Source organism: Quercus lobata, unplaced genomic scaffold (genome assembly GCF_001633185.2).
Source record: "Quercus lobata isolate SW786 unplaced genomic scaffold, ValleyOak3.0 Primary Assembly Scq3eQI_107, whole genome shotgun sequence".
Lineage (NCBI taxonomy): Eukaryota > Viridiplantae > Streptophyta > Magnoliopsida > Fagales > Fagaceae > Quercus > Quercus lobata.
Genome location: NW_022154705.1, coordinates 22,725 through 43,709, shown reverse-complemented (window position 1 = coordinate 43,709; position 20,985 = coordinate 22,725). Strand labels below are relative to the sequence as shown.

At 36.5% G+C, this 20,985-nt stretch overlaps 2 protein-coding genes across 2 annotated transcripts; one reads left to right on the top strand and one right to left on the bottom strand.

The window, feature by feature from the left end:
* Nucleotides 1-5,997: 5,997 nt before the first annotated feature.
* On the bottom strand, nucleotides 5,998-8,507 carry LOC115972848 (probable transcription factor At1g11510). Its single transcript, XM_031093082.1, has 2 exons — nucleotides 7,196-8,507; nucleotides 5,998-6,156 (listed from the first exon to the last, which is right to left on the bottom strand). The coding sequence occupies exon 1, from the start codon at nucleotides 8,417-8,419 to the stop codon at nucleotides 7,199-7,201; it is 1,221 nt and encodes a 406-aa protein (XP_030948942.1). The 5' UTR covers nucleotides 8,420-8,507; the 3' UTR covers nucleotides 5,998-6,156; nucleotides 7,196-7,198.
* Nucleotides 8,508-11,851: 3,344 nt separating this feature from the next.
* LOC115972854 lies at nucleotides 11,852-14,269 on the top strand. Its single transcript, XM_031093089.1, has 5 exons — nucleotides 11,852-12,943; nucleotides 13,037-13,405; nucleotides 13,523-13,678; nucleotides 13,817-14,005; nucleotides 14,126-14,269. The coding sequence occupies exons 1-5, from the start codon at nucleotides 11,852-11,854 to the stop codon at nucleotides 14,267-14,269; spliced, it is 1,950 nt and encodes a 649-aa protein (XP_030948949.1).
* The last annotated feature ends 6,716 nt before the right edge of the window (nucleotides 14,270-20,985 follow it).

Below are 20,985 nucleotides of genomic sequence, written 5' to 3'. Positions count from 1 at the left end.
ACCAATCTGCCTAATTTTGGTAGAAGGTATAATTTCTTCTCTCTTTTTTTTTGGTAAATTACACACATATTCAACGTTTTTTTATTAATTCTCAAATTCTCGTCAATACCAAAAAAAAAAAAAAAAAGACTTTACCCAATGTACAAATCTACCTGTTTTAAAAAATTAGGCAGACTGGTACCCGAGCCCAAAAAACTCGAGTACCAATCTACCTAATTTCAAAATGAGGCAGGTATAGCTTAGGCCTACCTAATTTTGAAATTAGGCAGATTGGTACCCAAGTTTGGTGGGCTCGGGTACCAATCTGCCTAATTTCAAAATATTAGGCAGGCCTGTCTAATTTTGGTAGAAGGTAAAATTTCTTTTTCTTTTTTTTGGTAAATTACACACATATTCAACGTTTTTTTATTAATTCTCAAATTCTCGTCAATAATAAAAAAAAAAGAAAAAAGAATTTACCCAATGTACAAATCTGCCTGTTTTAAAAAATTAGGCAGATTGGTACCCGAGCCTAGCAAACTCGGGTACCAATCTGCCTAATTTCAAAGTATTAGGCAGGCCTGCCTAATTTTGGTAGAAGGTAAAATTTCTTTTTTTTTTTTTTGGTAAATTACACACATATTCAACGTTTTTTTTTTATTAATTCTCAAATTCTCATAAATACAAATAAATTAAAAAAAAAAAAAAGAATTTACCCAATGTACAAATCTACCTGTTTTAAAAAATTAGGCAGATTAGTACCCGAGCCCAGCAAACTTGGGTACCAATCTGCCTGCTTGCTATGCTTATCAAAATCCATCCTCCCATGCGGGTTGATCCAAACCGTGTTGTAAAATGGGTACCAAGCCGTGGCACAATTAGAGCAGCTAGAATTGCATCAGAGAAATTATTGAAGTAAGTAAGCTTTATTTTATTTTTCTGGTCTTGAAAACATATTAATTTAGAATAGGCAGGTATAATTGTTTGGCTTGATGTTTAATCATTAAAGAATTCTTCATCTTCTATTTACTATCACAATTTCCTTTGCCATTCTTGGTCCTGCTTTTGCAAGCTATGGCCCTCAATTTGATGAGTGGAATATATATCCAATTATTAGTCGGACAACCTTGCAGAAATGGCATGGTTAAGTAATTATGGCATGTTTGTGTATGGAGATGTTTTTTGTTTGAAATGGTCTCATCAAGTACAACAGTCAATGATCTCAACCCGATCTGAGATTATTAATGCTCTAGTGAATGAGCTGATTCTTATATTAATAATCAATATAAGAAAGAAGGATTTATTTTTATTTTTATTTTTTATATTTAAAGATCCATTTCATGGGTAATTACTGACTGATGGAAGATCTACCTTTCCTTGCCTCCTCTTTATAGCTCAAACCTATGGTTCTGTCGATCTTAACATAGTATTCAAAGTAAAATTTTGGTTGTGACATTCCTACTTCCATATCTTTATCGTAAAATGTTAATTGCGTCCTTTAGTGCATTATCTTTTTTCTAAGTAACTTGAAAAAAGGGAGAGGGGTGTATAAGGCCTATTAAGCATAATCCAAAAGACCACCAAAAAAAAAAGGGATAACTTTTTTTTCCCAATAATTTTGATAGACACACCAAAAGTGTAAACGAGTTAAATTATAAGACTTTTGTCGTCGAAAATACCGGAAAAAAAAGAAAAAGAAAAAGACCAAGCATTCATTAATTCTCATCAATCCCAAAAAAGAAAAAAAAAAAGAAAAAAAAAGAATTTACCCAATGTAATATGCCTGTTTTTAACAAATTAGGCAGATTGGTACCCGAGCCCACCAAGCTCAGGTATCAATCAGCCTAATTTTTTGAAATAGGATTGGTATCCGAGTTTGGTGGACTCGGGTACTTCACGAGTCCACCAAACTCGGGTACCAATCAACCTATTTCAAAAAATTAGCTTGATTGGTACCCGAGCTTGGTGGGCTCGGGTACTTCACAAAGTACCCGAGTCCACCAAACTCGGGTACCAACTAGCCTGTTTCCAAAAATTAGGCAGATTGTACCCGAGCTTGGTGGGCTCTGGTACTTCACAAAGTACAGGTCCACCAAACCCATACATTGGGTAAATTTTTTTTTTTTTTTTTGGATTGACGAGAGTTTGAGAATTAATAAAAAATTTACTTGAATATGTACACATTTACCAAAAAAAAAGAAATTTTACAATTTCCTTCTACAAGTTTTAAAATTTTGAATTGTTATATGATAGTTCATTATAAGTATTAATTGTCATTGTGGGTAGCTATGACCATTTTATTTTGCTAAGTTTATCTAACATTTTTATTTTTATGCAGTTGTTATTATTTATTTGTCTTTGTTTTTATAAAAATATTTTAAAGTGAATGGATAAATTGAACTCATTGGTTTTGTATTAATTATTGACGCACACAACCACAATCATTCATACATAAATAACACATTACGTGACTACTTAACCAATAAAATACTTGAACAATCATTGACTTTACAAATTTTTTTTCTTGAATTTTTTTGACTTTATAACAAAAAATTATTATAATATGGTAACAATAAACACACATGCAACAAACCTTCTTTATTTCCTAATTACTAAATCATATAAAGTTATATTATATTTAGGGTAATGTTAACGAATGCCCTTAAAGCAATTGTTATATTTTCCATGAAAGTAGTGACAAAACATTTCTCTTATATTTATATCATACACACAAACTTCCACACACATTATTATTTACACAAATAACATTATAACAAAAAATAATGCACACAATCAATATTACATACACTCATACACATATAATATAAAGAATAATGCTAGAGATACAAACTATTTTTCAAAATTTTTTACAAATTATTGATGTGGTGAGTGATTATTAGTAAAAAAAAAAAAGGATATTAATGGTAGGCCTAAATAAGAACCAATAAGAAGTTGGCCATATCAACATTTTGTAAAAATTGTAAAATAGTTTGTGGTTGTAACATTACTCTACTATAAATTTATGATAGAGTGACACTTATAATCTACAAACACTTATTCTATTTGTTAGAGTTGGAAATATTTGTTATAGGAAATAATTATTTCTTAATATTTCAGCCTTACAAACCTCCTGCCCACTTTTCTGACGCCAACTACTAACTTAATGCACAATGAATGGTGTACGTTAATAACCACCCTTACCAGCTTACTTGTAGAATTTATGAGATGACTCTTGCACTTGCCAAGTCCATGTGAAGAGTTAGAATGCCCTTGTGGTTCTGGTTGCTGTGGATTACTCTTGCTTTGTATCCAAGGTGATGCCAAAAGGTTTCTCCTAGAAGAGGTGACCAAGTGTGAAACTAATGTAAAGCCAAATAATCAACCTAAGAAGTCAAGCTCAAAGGGAAATCCAATATTAGGTTCAGTGCCAACAGTTGATGCCAATAATAAGAACAAGGAAAGCAACACTTCTGACGAAGATTGTTAGGTTCTAAGAAATTAGGAACTAATGTATTAGAACTTCAATTTGTATTATGTTGGCAAACCATGATCAAAACATAGAGTCTAGGTTTAGGCTTGCTCAAAGTATGTTTATTTGTGAAATTGGAATCGAGTGATTGCAGAATTTTGGACTAAATTTGCAAGGGTCGATCGATCGAAAATTAGACTCGATTGATCGAACCACGTGCAGATTTATTTTTCTGCAGAGTTCCAGTTCAGCCCAAACTCTACTTAAACGTATTAGGGTTCAAGTAAAACTTTCTTATATATAAGGGAAACCCTAGAACATTTTTTAGAAGTGGTTTTTAGAGAGATTAGAGTGCCTCTTGTGCCTCTTTTTATTTTTAGGGTTTTGTACCCAAAGACTCTCTAAGTGTTGCTCATATTGCGGTTTGTGTAAATCTCTTGTGAGATCTAGAGGAGCTTTCCTTTACACAAACTTAGGGTTTTCAATGAGGAGATATTTTCTACACCTTGATGATCAAAATAGTTGCTGCCATTAAAGCTTAAAGAATACACAAGCGGGGGTGCTTGTAGCTGGTGGGAATCCAAGAAAGAAGGAGTCTGTGGATTCGGAGCTTGCATGTGGTCGTGTCAGTAAGTTCTACTGGTTGGTAGCATTAGGAAGTCGAGCGGGGGTGCTTGTAAGTCATTTTGTATGAATTTCGATTCTTTCAAGATAGTGGATTCATATTGTGTGTTATTGTGTGTTATTTATTTTCCGCTGCTTTGCATGATTTGATCTTTATTATTGTGATAACCTAGACTTGTTTAATTGGACTAAGTAACAACTTGGCTAATTACCTAGGTTTAATCAATTGTTTAAGGGGTCTAAAAACTGTCAAAGAAAACAATAGTGAGGATGATAAGAATGAGAGTTATAAAAGTTATGGTAATCCTTCAGGATCATCGACTGAGAGACACCATCTTTATATAATCACATGCCTGCCTACAAGACCAGATTGTGAGAAGGTGTGAATTAATATGTATACTGGTATAAAATAGAGATAGTGTGGCAAAATATGTCACTATAGGTTTGCATCACATCTTTGATGTTTTCTTCTGTGCTGTTTAGCATATAAGTAAGGCATGCCATATGCGATTTAACCTCTATCGATAGTTTGTCATGGTTTTATAGCCTCCTGGCCCAGTACCTATGTGTAAATCACTGTAATGAAATAAAAGCATCGCTAGTATAGTTTTCATGTTTTAGAAATTAGAAGTTGGTGTCTTCTCAATCATTATTAACATGTCACCAAGTATGGCAGGAACTTAAAACCATAAAGTCATTTTTTAGTTGGTTTCTTTTCGGAATTTAGATTTCAACAAAATCTTCATTTATCAATCTTAAAGTATATCATCTCCATTTGAAATCATTGGTTCTGTTCTGTTCATTGGGTAGTTTGGATCAAATTTTCCATTACTAACCTCTGTTGTTTCTGCTTCCTCACCAAATTGGCACCCCCAACTTTCTTAAGGAGACCTTACCAATAATCCTTGCATGAACATCTTCCATTTTTGAAATGATGATAGTACACAGAGTACCTCACAGTTCTCTCTCGGTTTTTAATTTTAGAAATGAGCTTTATGATTGAATGGCATTCCTTACACATCCTCAATTAATCACAACATGGATGGTTGTTTCCGATGTTGTGTTAAGTAGTCCAAATGCAATTGCAAGCTTCACACTACGGTGTTGAGTGAAGTTTCCTTCTCATCAATTTCAATCAGAACTTGGGATAAACATACCATTTTTACATTATGTTTGTGATAGTTTTCTGTCAGAGTTTATGTTCAGACAATTCGGAGGCAAAAAATGTTTAAGAAAAGATTGTTGTTTAATCACATTACACCTATTAAAATTGGAGAAAAAAAAAATCAACAACACTGCATTTAGATACTTTATGACAATTTTGCTAGACAGAAAAGTGCAATTTATCAAGTTTGGAAAGGTAGAGAAAGAAGATGTCAAGAGTGTTGAAATAGAGACAGGCCATAGCTCCCCAAAAGCTGTAAAGAGGATCAACAGGCCTGGAGGGCTCAAATAAGTCCATGATTTTTCCAATACTACCAGTCTACCACTGCGTCTTTGCCAGCATGATTTTAGCTTAGGAAAGTGAAAATGAATTTAGGTACAACAAAAGCACCTTTTACTGATACAAAATTAATACAACTTGAGGGTCTGTAATGTACTTCTACTTTTTTAGCTGCTGCCAAAACTTAAAAAGATAATGCTAGCTCATATGGCCAATGGGAAACATGTACACATATACAAAAGCTCCAAAAGAAAACACTACTCTATGCAAAAGACTGGCCAAAGAAGGATGCATGTACAACAGTACAAGTATCCATCTTCGGATTATATAGGCACCTTCCCCCATCACAAAAGCAACTCCACTAACTGAAGCTCTAGAGCAAATTGGATTCTTCAGCTGGTACGTCGAGAGACTCAAAGCAGTCAATTTGAAGCATAGGGTCATTCATCATTGTAATGGCCAAGTTGACAGTTGATTCATAAGGCACAAGGAAGTTCTCTAACTCTGCTTCCAAAGTCACATGGTAGTCACCTTCTAGGCAAGTTTCATGAGTCTTTGTATTTTGTAGGTTCTGGCAATCCTTGAAGGCAGCCATTTCTTTCACTCTTTCCCTTTCTTTCTTACTTTCCTCATTATATGGCTGCAAGAATATGGAAAAGATAGTGAGAGTAAGGGACATACACAGACACAATTCTAGCACTTGTAAGTCATATAAATTAACAAAACATATAACATTCTTCCTTCCTGAAGATGTGATATGCAGTCCTTAGCCCCCGCTGTGCACCTGGACGTTTCTTTGTCTCTTTGTTTTTGGATGGCGTCTGTGGAGACAGTTTTGGATCTACAGTTCTAGGACCTTGCTAAAATTTGCAAACCCAGTTAAACTATCCATATCATTTCATATAAGAATTCTACAGTGTCCAATGAACTTGGGATAGTTACAAATTTATTCTCTGCACTCTTTGGAAAACAATCAGCTCCTATGAGCCAAGTCCAACCTTAGAATAGTCCATATTTTAACACAGTTTCAATTACATTACTTTCAGGGTCAGCCTAGAACTTTATTACAATGAGTCTATTCTTTATACCTCAAGTAAGCAAATAATTTTCCACAATCGACCAATTCTAGGTAAACCATGACTAAAGAATGTAAAGGTTTTTCTTTTTTTAGCTGATTACTTCATGAAGAATTTTCTCCAATTTTTGAGCCTTAAATGATTACCACTTTCCAGTAAAATTGGGCACGATTCATCTAACAACGGGCAGAGCAATAAAAGGGATCCAAATACATAGAAAACCTCAAAAAAATTTCATAACTAAAAAGGAAGCACACAAGAATCATGATTCGAAACAAAAAATTCATAAGAACTCTTTCAAAAGATCATTATAGCTGCATAACAGTAATCCACCAAAATCAAGGAATAATTCTTTGGTATTAAGGCTAAGATTCCTCTGGACAAAGTCAGCAAATCACAGAGGCTGATATAATACCCACAACAGATAATGAGTCTTCAACTGACTATATCAAATAGAGAGACTAACAGGGCAACATCAGAAGTGCAATAGTGCAATAAAGAAAATTGCATAATCGGAAAAACTAACAAACAATTTGAGGAAACAAAACATCTTTCAAAAAAAAAAAAAAAAAAAATTTGTGGAAACAAAACAAACAACTTTACCTCTCAATGGCCCTTGAATGCCTCAGGTATCAAGTTGGCCTGGTCCCTAAACAACTCGGCGTGAGCGGCCAACATTTGCAACTTAGCCAACTCCAGCCTCTTCCACCTCTCCTCCAATTCCTGCCTCTTCTGTTGACCAATCAATTCGAGTCCACTCTTTATTAAACTTTCGTCCAGCACCACATTCTTATTAAAGCTTAACATCCCATTCAAACATCTCCCCGAAGCCCCATCAGCGGCAGCGCAGCCCCAAATTTTCTTCGACAATTCATATGTGTTTCGTTCATGGGGTTTCGAAAAGGTTGGGTCTTTACCTTTCTTTCCTCGCCCAGCATTATTACGGTACTTCTTCCTTAACCTCTTCATCTTATCTATCAGTTGGGCCTTAGTCACTGTAATTTGTAGACTATTCTTGACGAAATCGTAAAACGCAGCGGCATCTGCGCCGGGATCCGAGTCGTGTACATTTTTGTAATCCAACATTGCCGTCAACAGTTCCATTTCGTATTCGTTGCTCCACAGCCTCTGGAAAAGCTTCTTCTCTCCCCCACCGCCTTGGGATTTTGGCTCCGGGTCAGGGTCTTTCTGCTTGACCCGCTTCGGCGGCGTCGTTTCAATTTCACAGTTTGGACGCTTCTTCTTCTTCGTGGATCTGGCTTGTGTGGCTTTGGTTTCTGACCCGTATGATGAAGAATGGGGTTTCACTGGTGGAGTGGATGGTAAAGATTCAATTTTAGCTGCCGCTTCAGCTTCGTCTTCTTCAGATAAACTTTGTTCTCCTTCTCCTTCTTCTTCTTCTTCTTCTCCTGCTTCTTCTGCTTCTTCTTCTTCTTGATGGGGTTTCACTGGTGGAGTAAATGGTAAAGATTCAATTTTAGCTGCTGCTTCAGCTTCATCTTCTTCAGATGAACTTTCTTCTTCTTCTTCTTCTTCTTCTTCTTCTTCTGCTCCTCCTCCTCCTGCTTCTTCTTCTTCAGAGATAGTTTCTTCTTCTTCTTTATTAGAAGATAAAACAGCCGGTGGATCATCCAGATGAGATGGTAAAAATACAATTTTAGCTGCTGCTTCAACTTGTTCTTCATCAGATGAAGTTCTAGGGGCGTAATCGGTTCGGGTCGGTCGGTGTTGGAGGCAGTTTTTGCACCGAACAGAGAATTTCGGTTTTAACATAGACAGTTGGTGGGTAAGGCACTCTTTACACCGAATGAATTCCGATTTTGACATATTCAACACTGAAACCGACTTATAATTTGGGATGTGAGAAACAAAAGTAAGAAAATAAAGATGGGTGGTTTGGGATGAGAGAGCGTCACACGCGTCTAACGACTAAACTATCTTGTTATATTTTGTATATATAAATATATATACTCGTCGCTAACCGTTCAATACACGAAAATAACTATTAGATGTAGTCAACAAAAAGTTGACGAAAGATTATCGAGGTTGCTCGTCTGTAGCAAAGGTTTCTCTGGAAACCTCTGTTAGGCCGTGGCATTGTCGTCCCTTCATTTGAAGGAGTCTTTAGTCCCTTGCTCTAACAAGTTTAGTGCAAGGCTAGTGGTTTTTTTGTTTCAGGGAACTTGGGAAATACAGGGGCTCGAATATCCTCCTCAAAAATGGAAGCTTTAACCAAACACTGGAAATCACTATCCCTGTCAGAAAGGGAAGGCTCCGGCCTATGCTTGAAGAAAGAACAAGCTAGCTCAGTACACGCCATAGCAGCAAGATTCCTCACCAAACGTCCTCTCAATTTGGACGCCATAGCTAATACCTTCACCCCCCTCTGGAGAACAAAATCTGGTTTCAAAATAAAACACATTGAAGATCATGTTGTTCTCTTCTCTTTTGACAACAAGGCCGATGTGGATCGAATAATAGCAGCGGAACCTTGGAGCTTTGACAAACATGCTATGGTTATAACCCGATACGACAAAGATGAAACAAAACTATCATCCGATCAATCCTTGGTTGCTTTTTGGGTGCAAGTATATGACATCCCCATCCGCTTCAGGAACAAAGCAGTTGCTGAACAAATTTGCGAAGCTATAGGTACCATCCTCCAGGTAGTTTCATCAGAGTAAGAGTCCGGGTCGATATTGCTCAACCTCTTTGCCGGGGAAGACTTATTACCTTAGAGGATGGTGAAACTCAATGGGTGTCGTTTAAATACGAAAGATTGGCCAATCTATGCTACTGGTGCGGCTGCCTTTCGCACGTTGACAGAGATAGCGAGGTCTGGATGGATAGCGAAGGGACTTTGAAAACAGAGGACCAACAATTCGGTCCATGGCTTCGTGCCCCCCCCTTTCTCGTCTCTAGGAAGAAGGTGGTTTCAGTACCTGGCTTCTTTACGAAGAAGGCCAACGACAAGGCCAATCTGCAACCGCCTTCCCCCCGTCCCCAACCTTCTTTGACATCCACCCCAAAACCACCTTCCCATGTCGCCAAACCAACCGGTTCGAACAAGATGTGTTCCGATACTCTACACATTTTATCACCAGAGGATGCGGAATGCATAACGGAGGATCACCTGAAAAATCCTCCATTCCAGCCGGATTTCGAGGACCTAATCCGAGACATTGACAAGGACCTCAGTCGATTTGATAGTGAGGCGTCAGAGTTTCAAAATTCAAATGCTGCTCTTCCCGCCCCTACTCTGGATTCCACTTATCTGCCAGATCAACTCCCCGGCCCATTAAACAAAAGGTCAGTCACTCAGCCCAAGAAGCCCATACCATTTAGTGATTTAACTAACCTGGATCCAGGCCTAGTTCAGAAACAAGCCCAAGTAGGTGGAAAGTGGATTTGTGTTCTAAGACCAACTCAGTATGGTGATAATCTTCCTCTAGACACTTCCTTAGGCAAACGACATTCATCTGAGCCACAAATCTCTCCTCTCCCTTCCAAACGCAGAGCCCTTGACGGTGCGAAGCAAAATGAAACTCCTCTCCCAACGGCGGCGGCTGAACCCCAACCCCGCCGAGCTCAATGAATTGGGTTTGCGGGAACGTGCGTGGGCTTGGGAACTGACGCACAGTCCGAGAGCTCGAGGTAGTCACTCGCGCACAAGACCCCGCTGCCATGTTCCTTGTCGAGACGTGGTCAGCTGAAGCTAGGCTTAGGAAATTGTGTTCTGATCTGAAATTTGATCAATGTTGGATCAGTCCAAGTGCGGGTAAGTCCGGTTGTTTGGCTTTGTTTTGGAAGAACTCTACTTGCATTGATGTGGTTTCATCCTCCCCAAACCACATCAATGCCATTGTGGGTGCTGCAGACAACGGACAATGGAGATTTTCTGGTGTGTATGGCTTCGCCGACGCGGCAAGAAAGCATGAGACATGGTCCCTGCTCCGCGATCTTCACCGGCATTCTTCCCTCCCTTGGTTGTGCGCAGGGGATTTTAACGAGATCCTATGGTCTCATGAAAAACTTGGCCTCAGTCCTAGGCGGGAGTCTCTCATGTCGGCGTTCAGGGATGTTCTTGACGAATGCGAACTCATGGACCTTGGTTTTGTTGGGGATAAATTTACTTGGAAAGGTAAAAGAGCAGGGGGTTTGGTTCTTGAGCGGCTGGACAGAGCAACTGCAACAAATGGTTGGTTCGCCCGGTACCCAGGCACAAAGGTTAGACACCTTAACACTCACTCTTCATATCATAAAGCCATTGTAATTAAATTTGATGGAATTGTCCCTTGCCCAAATAGACTGTTTAAGTTCGAGCAAATGTGGCTTAAAGACAGTGGATGTAGCGAAACGGTTGTGTCTGCTTAGGGTTCGAATTCAAGGGCCGTTACCATGCCGATTGTTGCTGGGAAAATAAAAAAGTGTGGGGAAAAGCTTACCGTTTGGAGTAAAAATTCCTTCGGCTGCATCAAGAAGCAAATTGAAAAAAAAGGGAAATTGCTTTCCAAAGCTGAGGTGGCAGTGGCGAAGGGTGAGTCGGAGTATGAGGTGGTCAAGAAATTAAAATCTGAATTGAATGGGCTTCTGGATAAAGAGAGCCTAATGTGGGAGCAACGAGCGCGTGCCCTGTTTCTGAAGTGTGGTGACCGAAATACAGGATACTTTCATAGTAAGGCTTCCCATAGGTTCCGGCGAAACAAAATTTTGGGACTGAGGAATTCAAGCAATGCGTGGTGCACAGAGGAAAGGCAAATTAAAGAAATAGCAGTGGACTACTTCCGTTCCTTGTTCACAACATCTCATCCTACAGAGCTTTCAAAAATCTTTGCGGTTATTAAACCCTCTGTTACTCTAGAAATGAACGTGCAACTCCTCAAGCCGTATACTAAGGAGGAAGTTGATGCAGTTCTTAATCAGATGGAACCCATTACGGCCCCAGGTCCCGACGGTATGCCGCCTCTCTTCTATCATTCTTTCTGGAGTCTTTTTGAAAATGATGTGTCTTCTGCTGTTCTTGACTGCCTAAATAATTGTAAAATTCCGACTGAGATAAATCATACCAACATTACTCTAATTCCTAAAGTTAAATCTCCTGAATTTATTACTGAATTTAGGCCAATTAGTTTATGTAATGTTGTTTACAAACTTGTATCAAAAGTCCTGGCAAATAGATTAAAGGCAGTGCTTCCAGCTGTGATCTCGGAAAATCAGAGTGCTTTTTAATCAGGGAGACTTATTACGGACAATATCCTCATGGCATTCGAAACCCTCCACTACATGAAGAATCACCAAAAAGGGAAGTCGGGCTTTATGGCTCTCAAGTTGGATATGAGCAAGGCCTACGACCGCGTGGAATGGGTTTTTCTTGAGGGAATGATGAAGCAGATGGGCTTTGATATAAGGTGGATAGCCCTTATTATGGAATGTATCACTACGGTCAGCTACTCCATTCTAGTCAATGGCGATCCTTCAGAAAGTTTTCTTCCCTCTCGTGGGCTTAGGCAGGGAGACCCTCTGTCTCCTTACCTATTTCTTATATGCTCAGAAAGGCTTCACGGACTATTGAATAAAGAGGCGGAGGAGGGTCATATCCGAGGGGTTTCCATTTGCAAGAAGGGCCCGAGATTAACGCATTTATTTTTTGCGGACGATAGCCTGGTTTTCTGCAAGGCCTCTATCGCTGAATGCCAGAACATCCAATCCGTACTGAATGTCTATGAGAAAGCCTCGGGGCAGAAGCTCAACCGGAACAAAACGGGGCTTTTTTTCAGCAAGTCCACCCCTCCACATATTCTCAACCAAATAAAGGAGTTCTTGGGAGTTCAAGAGGTCAAAAACCATGAGAAATACCTCGGCCTCCCATCTTTAGTAGGAAAACACAAAAAAGCAAGCTTGAGGTTCATTAAAGAGAAGATTTTAGCTAAGCTCCAAGGCTGGAAGGAGCAATTGCTATCCCAAGCGGGTCGTGAAATTCTCCTAAAGGCTGTCATACAGGCAATTCCAACCTTTGCGATGAGTTGCTTCAAAATTCCAACTACCCTTTGCGAGGAGATCGAGTCCCTGATTAGGAAATTCTGGTGGGGGCAGCGGGGGAATCAAAGGAAAATTCACTGGACTAAATGGAGTGCTCTCTGTAAGCCAAAAGACCGTGGAGGCATGGGTTTCAAGGAACTTCAAAAATTCAACGAAGCCATGCTTGCTAAACAGGTTTGGCGGCTGCTGGACAACAACGACTCTCTCTTCCACTGGTTTTTTAAATCCAAGTTCTTCCCCAACGGTTCCATTCTTAAGGCCAAAGAAGGCAACGGTTCCTTTGCCTGGAAAAGTCTATTGAAGGGTAGGGATGTAATTAAAAAAGGCCTTCAATGGAGAGTGGGCAATGGAGACTCTATACATATTTTCCATGATGTTTGGCTTCCTACCCCTCGGCCTTAAAAGGTGATCTCCTCATACAGCCCTCTTGGTTACGATGCTAAAGTTTCTATTTTGATTGATCATGATAATTGCTGCTGGCGTGAAGATGTGATCGACTCCTCCTTCTCGCCTCATGAAGCCGCTCTGATCAAAGCCATCCCTCTAAGCCTAGATAACTGTGTGGATATGCTATTTTGGCCTAAGAACTCTAATGGACTTTACTCTGTCAAATCTGGGTATAAATTGCTTCTGGAGTGTGAATTGAATGATGAGCCATCTTCCTCTGATTTGTCGCTATCTAAAAAAGTTTGGAGAGGCATTTGGAACCTCAAAATTCCAAATAGAGCAAAAAATCTCCTATGGAGAGCTGGTTCGGAGACCCTTCCCACCAGAGTAAACCTTAGGAAAAGGAAAATCCTGAATGAAGACTCCTGCCCTCACTGCTTGCTAGAAAAAGAAACATCCTTCCATGCTCTTTGGTCATGCTCCTGTTTGTATCCGGTGTGGCAGGTCCATTTTAGGTGGTTATCTAAGCTTGCCGTGAATTGCTCTTCTTTCCTGGATGTCATCCAGCTAACCCAAGATCATAACAACCTCTCGGACCTATTTGCCATGATAGCAGCGCTAATTTGGGCGCGAAGGAACCAGATCCGTGTGGGTGACAAGGTTCTTCCAATAGAAAAAATCAGCTCCACAGCCCTTGAAAACCTTTAGGAATTTTAGCTTGCTTCCTCCACTCCCCACCGTGCTCCTCCCACATTCAAATCAGCTAAATGGTCTCCTCCTCCCCCGGGTTGGATGAAGGTTAACTTTGATGGCGCCACCTTCTCATCCAAAGCTCTGGCTGGTTTGGGAGCTATCATCCGGAACGAACAAGGTCTAGTTATGGCTGCCTATACACATTCTATTCCCCTGCCTACTTCGGTAGAGACAGTGGAAGTGTTGGCAGCGCGCAGTGCAATCTGCCTGGCAAAGGATCTGAATTTTTCCAAGGTAATCTTTGAAGGCGACTCGGAGATCATCATTAAAGCCATCAATAAGGGAGATCTTTTGTCCTCAAGCTTTGGCCACATTCTGAATGACATTAATCTTCTATCCAAATCCTTTCAACAGGTGTCTTTCTGTCACACTCGCAGACAAGGGAATCGAGTTGCGCATGGTTTGGCTCGTTTGGCTTGTAATTTTTCTGATTATCAAGTCTGGATGGAGGATGTTCCTCCGGACTTATATGATGTATATTGTTCTGATTTTCCTTAATTGATTTGCTCCCCCCTATTCTTGGGGTGGTTTCTCAAAAAAAAAAAAAAGTTGACGAAAGAAGATAGCTACATATTGAACCTGGACCAGGAAGAAAGTCGCCTCTGGGCACACGCTGAATGGATTGTTTATAAACAATACTTTTTCCATTTCGGGCAAAAAAAAATATAAACAATCCATTTAATATAATGAGTAAGATTAATATTGTGGGGCTCGAAATCTGAGGTCCCAGCCCACTTGGTATTAAGAGCCCAAAGTCCAGTCCGATAAGCCCTGCTGCTGAGGACGCATAATGAAAGCTCCTTGAAGGCCCAAGGATGTGGCCGAGGACGACCTCACGTCCAACATCTCATAAAAACGCCTGAAGAAAATGACAAACTCAGTACAAGAGCAGTACAAGGGAGAAAGCTGCCAACACCATAATGCGGAGCCCAGCGCCTGACAAGCCCATACTCATACCATGCTATCCAGCTTTTCCCAACCACTCCGACTTATGGATTGATAAGACGAGTAACTACCCCAAACAAGGAAAAATTGATACGTAGGTGAAGAACGGGAAGGAAATACTAGTATAAAAGGAAAAAAGAGCTGAGACAGAAAAGGGGGGGGGGGGAAGGGGAAGAAAACACCCAACAAGTAAAGGGGAAAGAGTATAATGCTCCTCAGACTAAATCCGAGGAACTAAACCCTTCAAGTTATATCGATGTAAAGCCTAGCTATTCCGGCCAAACCCACCTTTGTATGAGTTCCCATACAATCAGGACCAAACCGCTGCCCGGCGACTAAGGGCTAGCCTTTCAAGCCCACTCTCTACAAATTATATTGTTTGGGCCTATCACACATGAACTCAATATCATTCTTGGGTCGTTAAAAATCGTGTCCTTACAAATATTGTGGGTCCGGGAAGTTTACAATCCGACCTAAACTCTATCTAGGCCCAGGGCCCGTGCCGAGGATATCGTGTGCCGAGGACGAATGATCGAAGGCCGAAGTGTCAAGGGGAACGGCTGAGGACTACCCTGTCCTCGGTATTCCAGGACTTCAATGAGAAGATTAACGTCTTGGTGAAGGCTATCCCCAAACAGCCCCCTGAAGGGGATGTGAGTGGAATGGGGCCCACAGGGAAGCAGGGTGCAAAATTGGGTCAAGGAAAATGCGTCCCCTCCGCATTAAATGCACCTGCCAGCGTCCAGATCCGGTTAATGAGAAAAGACACTTGGACGGTGTAACTTCGATCTTCGCAACTAGCAGAAAGTAAGAGGGGACGGTTGATGGGATGGATATAGAAGTAAGCACCTGCACCTGCCTGACCAACAAGTGGAGGGCTAGGATCATCCAAGAAGGACCATATAATGAAAAGGTGAGTGCGCCAAAGAAGGGGCGGGGAAAAATGGCCAAAAACCAGAACCTCCCAACCCGCCTCCAGGAGAAAGACTCCAGGGGTGAAGACAACTTAACCATTTATGGATATCACAAAAAACCCACCACCTGGTGACCAAGGCCTAGCCTTTCAAACCCATGCTCTACAAATGATATTGTATGGGCCTTTTTACGTGCGAACCCAACACTGTTACGGTTCGTTGCAAATCGTGTCTTTACAAATATATATATATATATATATATATCATATTATATATAATAAAAGTTGGGCTTAGACGTCGTGGTTGCGCCAAATGGCTTCACCAAATTACAGAAATTTTCTTAAATTTTTAGATTTAAAAAAAAAAAAAATATATATATATATATATATATATAAAAGTTACACATATTCACGATTCACACATTAGATAGACACGTATGTAAAGATGATATGGCACTTTCTTGGGAGAAAATGCTGATTTAACACAAAAAAAAGGGCCACGTATATATCCAAAAAAAAAAAAAAGCAAACAAACAAACAAACGTTATGTGCCAAGGCCAACTGTAAAACAGCATATATATATCCCAGGATTAAAAAAAAAAAAACGTTATTGATGAAGATAAGAAAATGTTATGTGGCTAAGGCCAATTGTAAAACAGTATATATCTCAAGATTTAAAAAAAAAAATGTTATGTGGCTAAGGCCAACTGTAAAACCGTATATATCCCAGGATTTAAAAAAAAAAACAAAAAAAAGGTTATTGATGAAGATAAGAAGTTGACTGGCAAAGAAAAACTTCAGTCGATATAATATTGTGAATCACATGGTTGTTTAATTAACTTTAGACTTTTTGTTCATATAAAATTCTTCAATGTGGAGTGTGTGTGTATATATATATATCAAATAATTCATAATTAATACCTATCGTACGATTCTTTTGCGTTATTATTCTTTTCTTCTACCTACAATTTTACAAGTACGTATTTGTTTACTCTACTTTTTTTTCCCATCAAATTGAATATATTTTTTCCTATCAAATTGAATATATTTTGTGTATTTGTTTAAGTTGATTTCCTTAAGTTTAATCCTTTTTTTCCCATCAAATTGAATATATTTTGTGTATTTGTTTAAGTTAATTGCCTTAAGTTTAATCCAGTTTAGAGAATTGTTATGGATTCTCAATTGATTTTTTTTTTAATAATATTAGTTTGATTGTTAAGAAATTGATTTGTGAATCTATGATTAATGTTTATACTATGTTTTTTTAATTATATATTATAATATGTTTTTAATTTTTAATTGTCGCTAAAGGGCTTGAATCAGGTTAATGCCTCCATAGAACCATAACTTGCACAGACCAATGGGGCTGCATTGCAAAAATATTATTTTTTAAATATATTATACTCTTTGCAATTGTTGTGCATCTTATTAATATGTTATTATGTTTGTAATTGTTGAAGGTGTAAACATTTTTAATTTTTCAATAATTTTACTTTTCATTTTTCTCTATCAAAATTTCTTTTGTTTTTGGATAAATGCTAATAATATTTTTTTTTAATCAGAATGGATAGACAAAGTCAAAGATATAATCTTTTGGATGAAATCGACACTGAAAAAGACGATTGGAATATTAGAGTTAGAGTCACAAGAATGTGGGAAGTTCTTAACATTAAAACAAATAATGAACTTATGAGTGTTGATTTGGTGCTTCATGATGAGAAGGTAAGTTTTGAAATAAGATAATAAAATTACTTTTAGCTCTTCAAATACAATTGAATTATATTTTCTTGATAAGTTTATTCTCATTTTTTCAGGATAATCTTATTCATGCAAGTATTAGAAAGTCATTTGTTAATCGTTTTAGAGATATACAAGAAGGTAAAATTTATCTAATAAAATATTTTGGAGTTGTTGAAAACAAGGATGCTTATAGGATTGTGAATCACAAGTACATGATAAGATGATTTTATGCAACAACATTTATGAAGTTGTTAGAAACAAATGATGAACTTATTGCAAAAACAAAAATTTGAATTGGTTCCATTTGATGAGCTGAAATATCTTGTTGACAAAAACACAACTCTAACAGGTAATTTTGATTATACATTTATACTTAAAATATATTTATATACTATTATCTTCATAACTCATTATTTTGATTAATCACTTTATCGTTTGTAGATGTAATAGGAGAAATGGTAGGAATTTCTCTTATGGAAAAGATAGAGGTGTGTGGGAAAAAATTGAACAAAAGGCTAATTGAACTTCAAGATAACAGGTTAGTTAGATATTGATGAATATATTACTTAGATTTGTACATTTTTGTTAAGAGATAAATTTTTAATTGTCTAACAAAAATGTTTATGCAGGAGGGAAAAAATTAGAATCACATTTTGGGATAAATTTGCAGAGGCAATTAATGAAGATATATGTTTTGATAATTTTGTGCGGCCTATTATAATTATCACATCAACCACCGTTAAGACTTATATGAGTAAGCAATTCTTTCTTTTGATATACATAATATGTGTTTAAACATCATAATTTAAACTACTTATGTATGAATGATGGTAGGGAAATTATCATTGTCTTCTACAAACTCTTCAAAGTTGTATGTGAATTTAGATATTCCAGAGGTCATAGAGTTAAGAAAAAGGTTAGTACAATTTTAAAATTACTTATTTATTTTAGTTCAATTTTATAATATCTTAAATTATTATTTTATGATACCAATAGACATTTTTAATATGTTGAATTTCAATATAGTCTTGAAGAAACTGAATTCAGCCTTGATGAGAAAGAGAAGAAGATTGAGTCGTTGCAACTACCACGTTCAATTCTTGACCCTAATGAGATTTCTAAGATGAAAAGAACACTATTGGAAATTTTGACCTTTATAAAGACGGAAAAAGAACAGGTTAGTATTGAGTGTGCAAGGTATTGTTATCTCTTACTAGAACTTGGATTCAATTGTTAAATATATTATGGCAGAGAGTAAGCAATGGTAATTAAGTTTAAGTTGATGACAACAAACTATGATTAGGTTAATTCCTCAAATTGATTTTGAATACAATAAAGAATTTTGAAAAAGACAGATGAAAGGAGTAGTAAATTGCTATATATTTAAGATGTTTTAAAGAGTGTTCTTGCGTCTATATTTGCTTTCCAAATATGTTTATGTGAAAAATTCATTTATGAACTTTTACCACGTGTTTTTTTTATACGACATGACATTTTATTGCACGGCCTCAATTGAAAAGATCAATGTTGAGAATGGATGGTATTATGTCTCCTATGATGAGTGTCCTAACAAATTGAAAAAACATGAATCCAAACTATTTTGTGAGACATGTATGAAAGTATGTGGATTCCCAAAAATTAGGTAAGTAATTATAATATTTACTATTGGTTAACTTTAAATATATTAAAATGTTAATTGATGTAAATGAAAAATAATATTTCAGATACAGACTTGACATGCAAGTTGGTGATACAACAGAACATGCAAATTTTGTAGTGTTTGACAAGGAAGCAGAGAATTTAATTAAAGTGTCTGCTATGCAACTCTCCAATATGGAAGAAGAGGTAAATATATAAATAAATAAATATATATATATAGATTATTTGTATAATTACATTAATTGTATAATTACATTAATTGTATTATGTTACACTAATTGAAATCTTTTGTTTTGTTTTTTTTTGTTTTTTGTTTTTTTTAATAATAGGATGAAGATGATGACAATATTATTCCAAGTAGCATCAAATGCATAATTGGAAAAACCTACATCTTTCAACTAAAAATTACTACAAACAATTTTTTCGTTCGCAAACAAAACTTTACAGTAACTAGAGTCATTGAAATTGAAGGAAACAGACAATTACAAGTAACGATGCTTCACCTATACATTATTGATGAAGTTATAATATTATCATTAGTACATAATAACATATTGAATCATATTGATTATAGGAAACAACAAAAAGAGGGGCTAACAATGGAAATGAAGTACTTGAAGAAAAAATCTGTGCCCAAGTAAAGAAAAGAAAGATTTTGAAGAAGTAAGTACAATTGCACAAATAAATATTATTTGGTTCTTTTTTAAAACTTCACACAATCTATATTTTCCTAAACAAGAAAATAACTTCTGTATTGTTTCTGTTTTGCAGAGAAATAAAAAAAGAGAAAGTGGAAGATCAAATAGAAGTGTTAGAGGATTAGAGAACATATAAAATATTTAAATCAAAGACTATTTTCATATTTAGAGTTTTAGATTGTTTTCATTTTAGAATGATTTGAGTTTGGAAAAATTTACTTTTAAGCTATTGTATACAAGTTAATTTTTTTAGATGTTATCATTTTATATTTTATAGTAATTGTGCCAATACCTTTTATTACTTTTTTTTATTATAATAGTTAGTTGTTTTGTTATTTCTTACTATTATCAATTCTTCAAAATAACTGCTAAGAGTATCATAATTTGTGCTTCATGGTTTGGTAAAATTCAATTTGCAGAAAATTCTCAACTAAGCCAAATACATGTATTAATCTCAGTTTACTACAACTTCTACAATACCCAAACAAAGATAAATGAAAACCAACATTAAAATTTCTTTCTTTTTCCCCCTAATCATTCCAACAACACCAGACAAAGTAGTTTAGATAACAGATATTCCTTTTGTTATTATAATAATTACTTATTTGGTTATTGTTTATCAAATAAAATATATATTATATAAGTTTATGATAAAACCGTGCAACGCACGGGCTTTTAACTAGTATATATAAAATTGCTAAAAGAAACAAGTACACATTGAATAAATACGAAAAAAGTAACAATCAAATAACCAAGTATACCTTATATTTGGTTATTTATATGATTTTTTTTTTTATGAACATTTGGCTATTTATATGATATATTATATATTTGTATCAGTTTTAATAATAGTTTATATTTATTATATGTTATATGTTTATCAATTTTTACAATATTATATAAAAAATGACTATTACAATAATTTTATCAATTTTTAAGTCCATCCACATTTTACAATAATTTTATAATAAAAAATTTGGTAACAAGTTATTACTTGTGCAAAAAGTGATATCTAATTTATTATTTTTTTTTTTTATAGAATAAAAGGCAAAAATTGATGTCAATTGTCTGGGGAAACTGTTGTAAAAATGTAGTCGCTAATTTAAATTATTTAATGACAATAACAAAAAGAAAAATCAAACGGTACCACGTATATGACTAGAAGGAGACTAGAGTAGCTTCGCTTTTGTTTTTGCTTTTAAAGACAACTTTAATATCTAGCCCACCATGTGTAAGACTTTGAGAACACTATAATCTCA

Bases quoted from the DNA above. Each gene is read 5' to 3' on its own strand.
- LOC115972848 (XM_031093082.1), bottom strand. From the start codon at position 8,419: ATGTCAAAATCGGAATTCATTCGGTGTAAAGAGTGCCTTACCCACCAA.
- LOC115972854 (XM_031093089.1), top strand. From the start codon at position 11,852: ATGGCATTCGAAACCCTCCACTACATGAAGAATCACCAAAAAGGGAAG. The intron at 12,944-13,036 runs GTAATTAAAAAA...CGGCCTTAAAAG, and splicing joins GTCTATTGAAGGGTAGGGAT to GTGATCTCCTCATACAGCCC. The intron at 13,406-13,522 runs GTAAACCTTAGG...CCGGTGTGGCAG, and splicing joins CGGAGACCCTTCCCACCAGA to GTCCATTTTAGGTGGTTATC.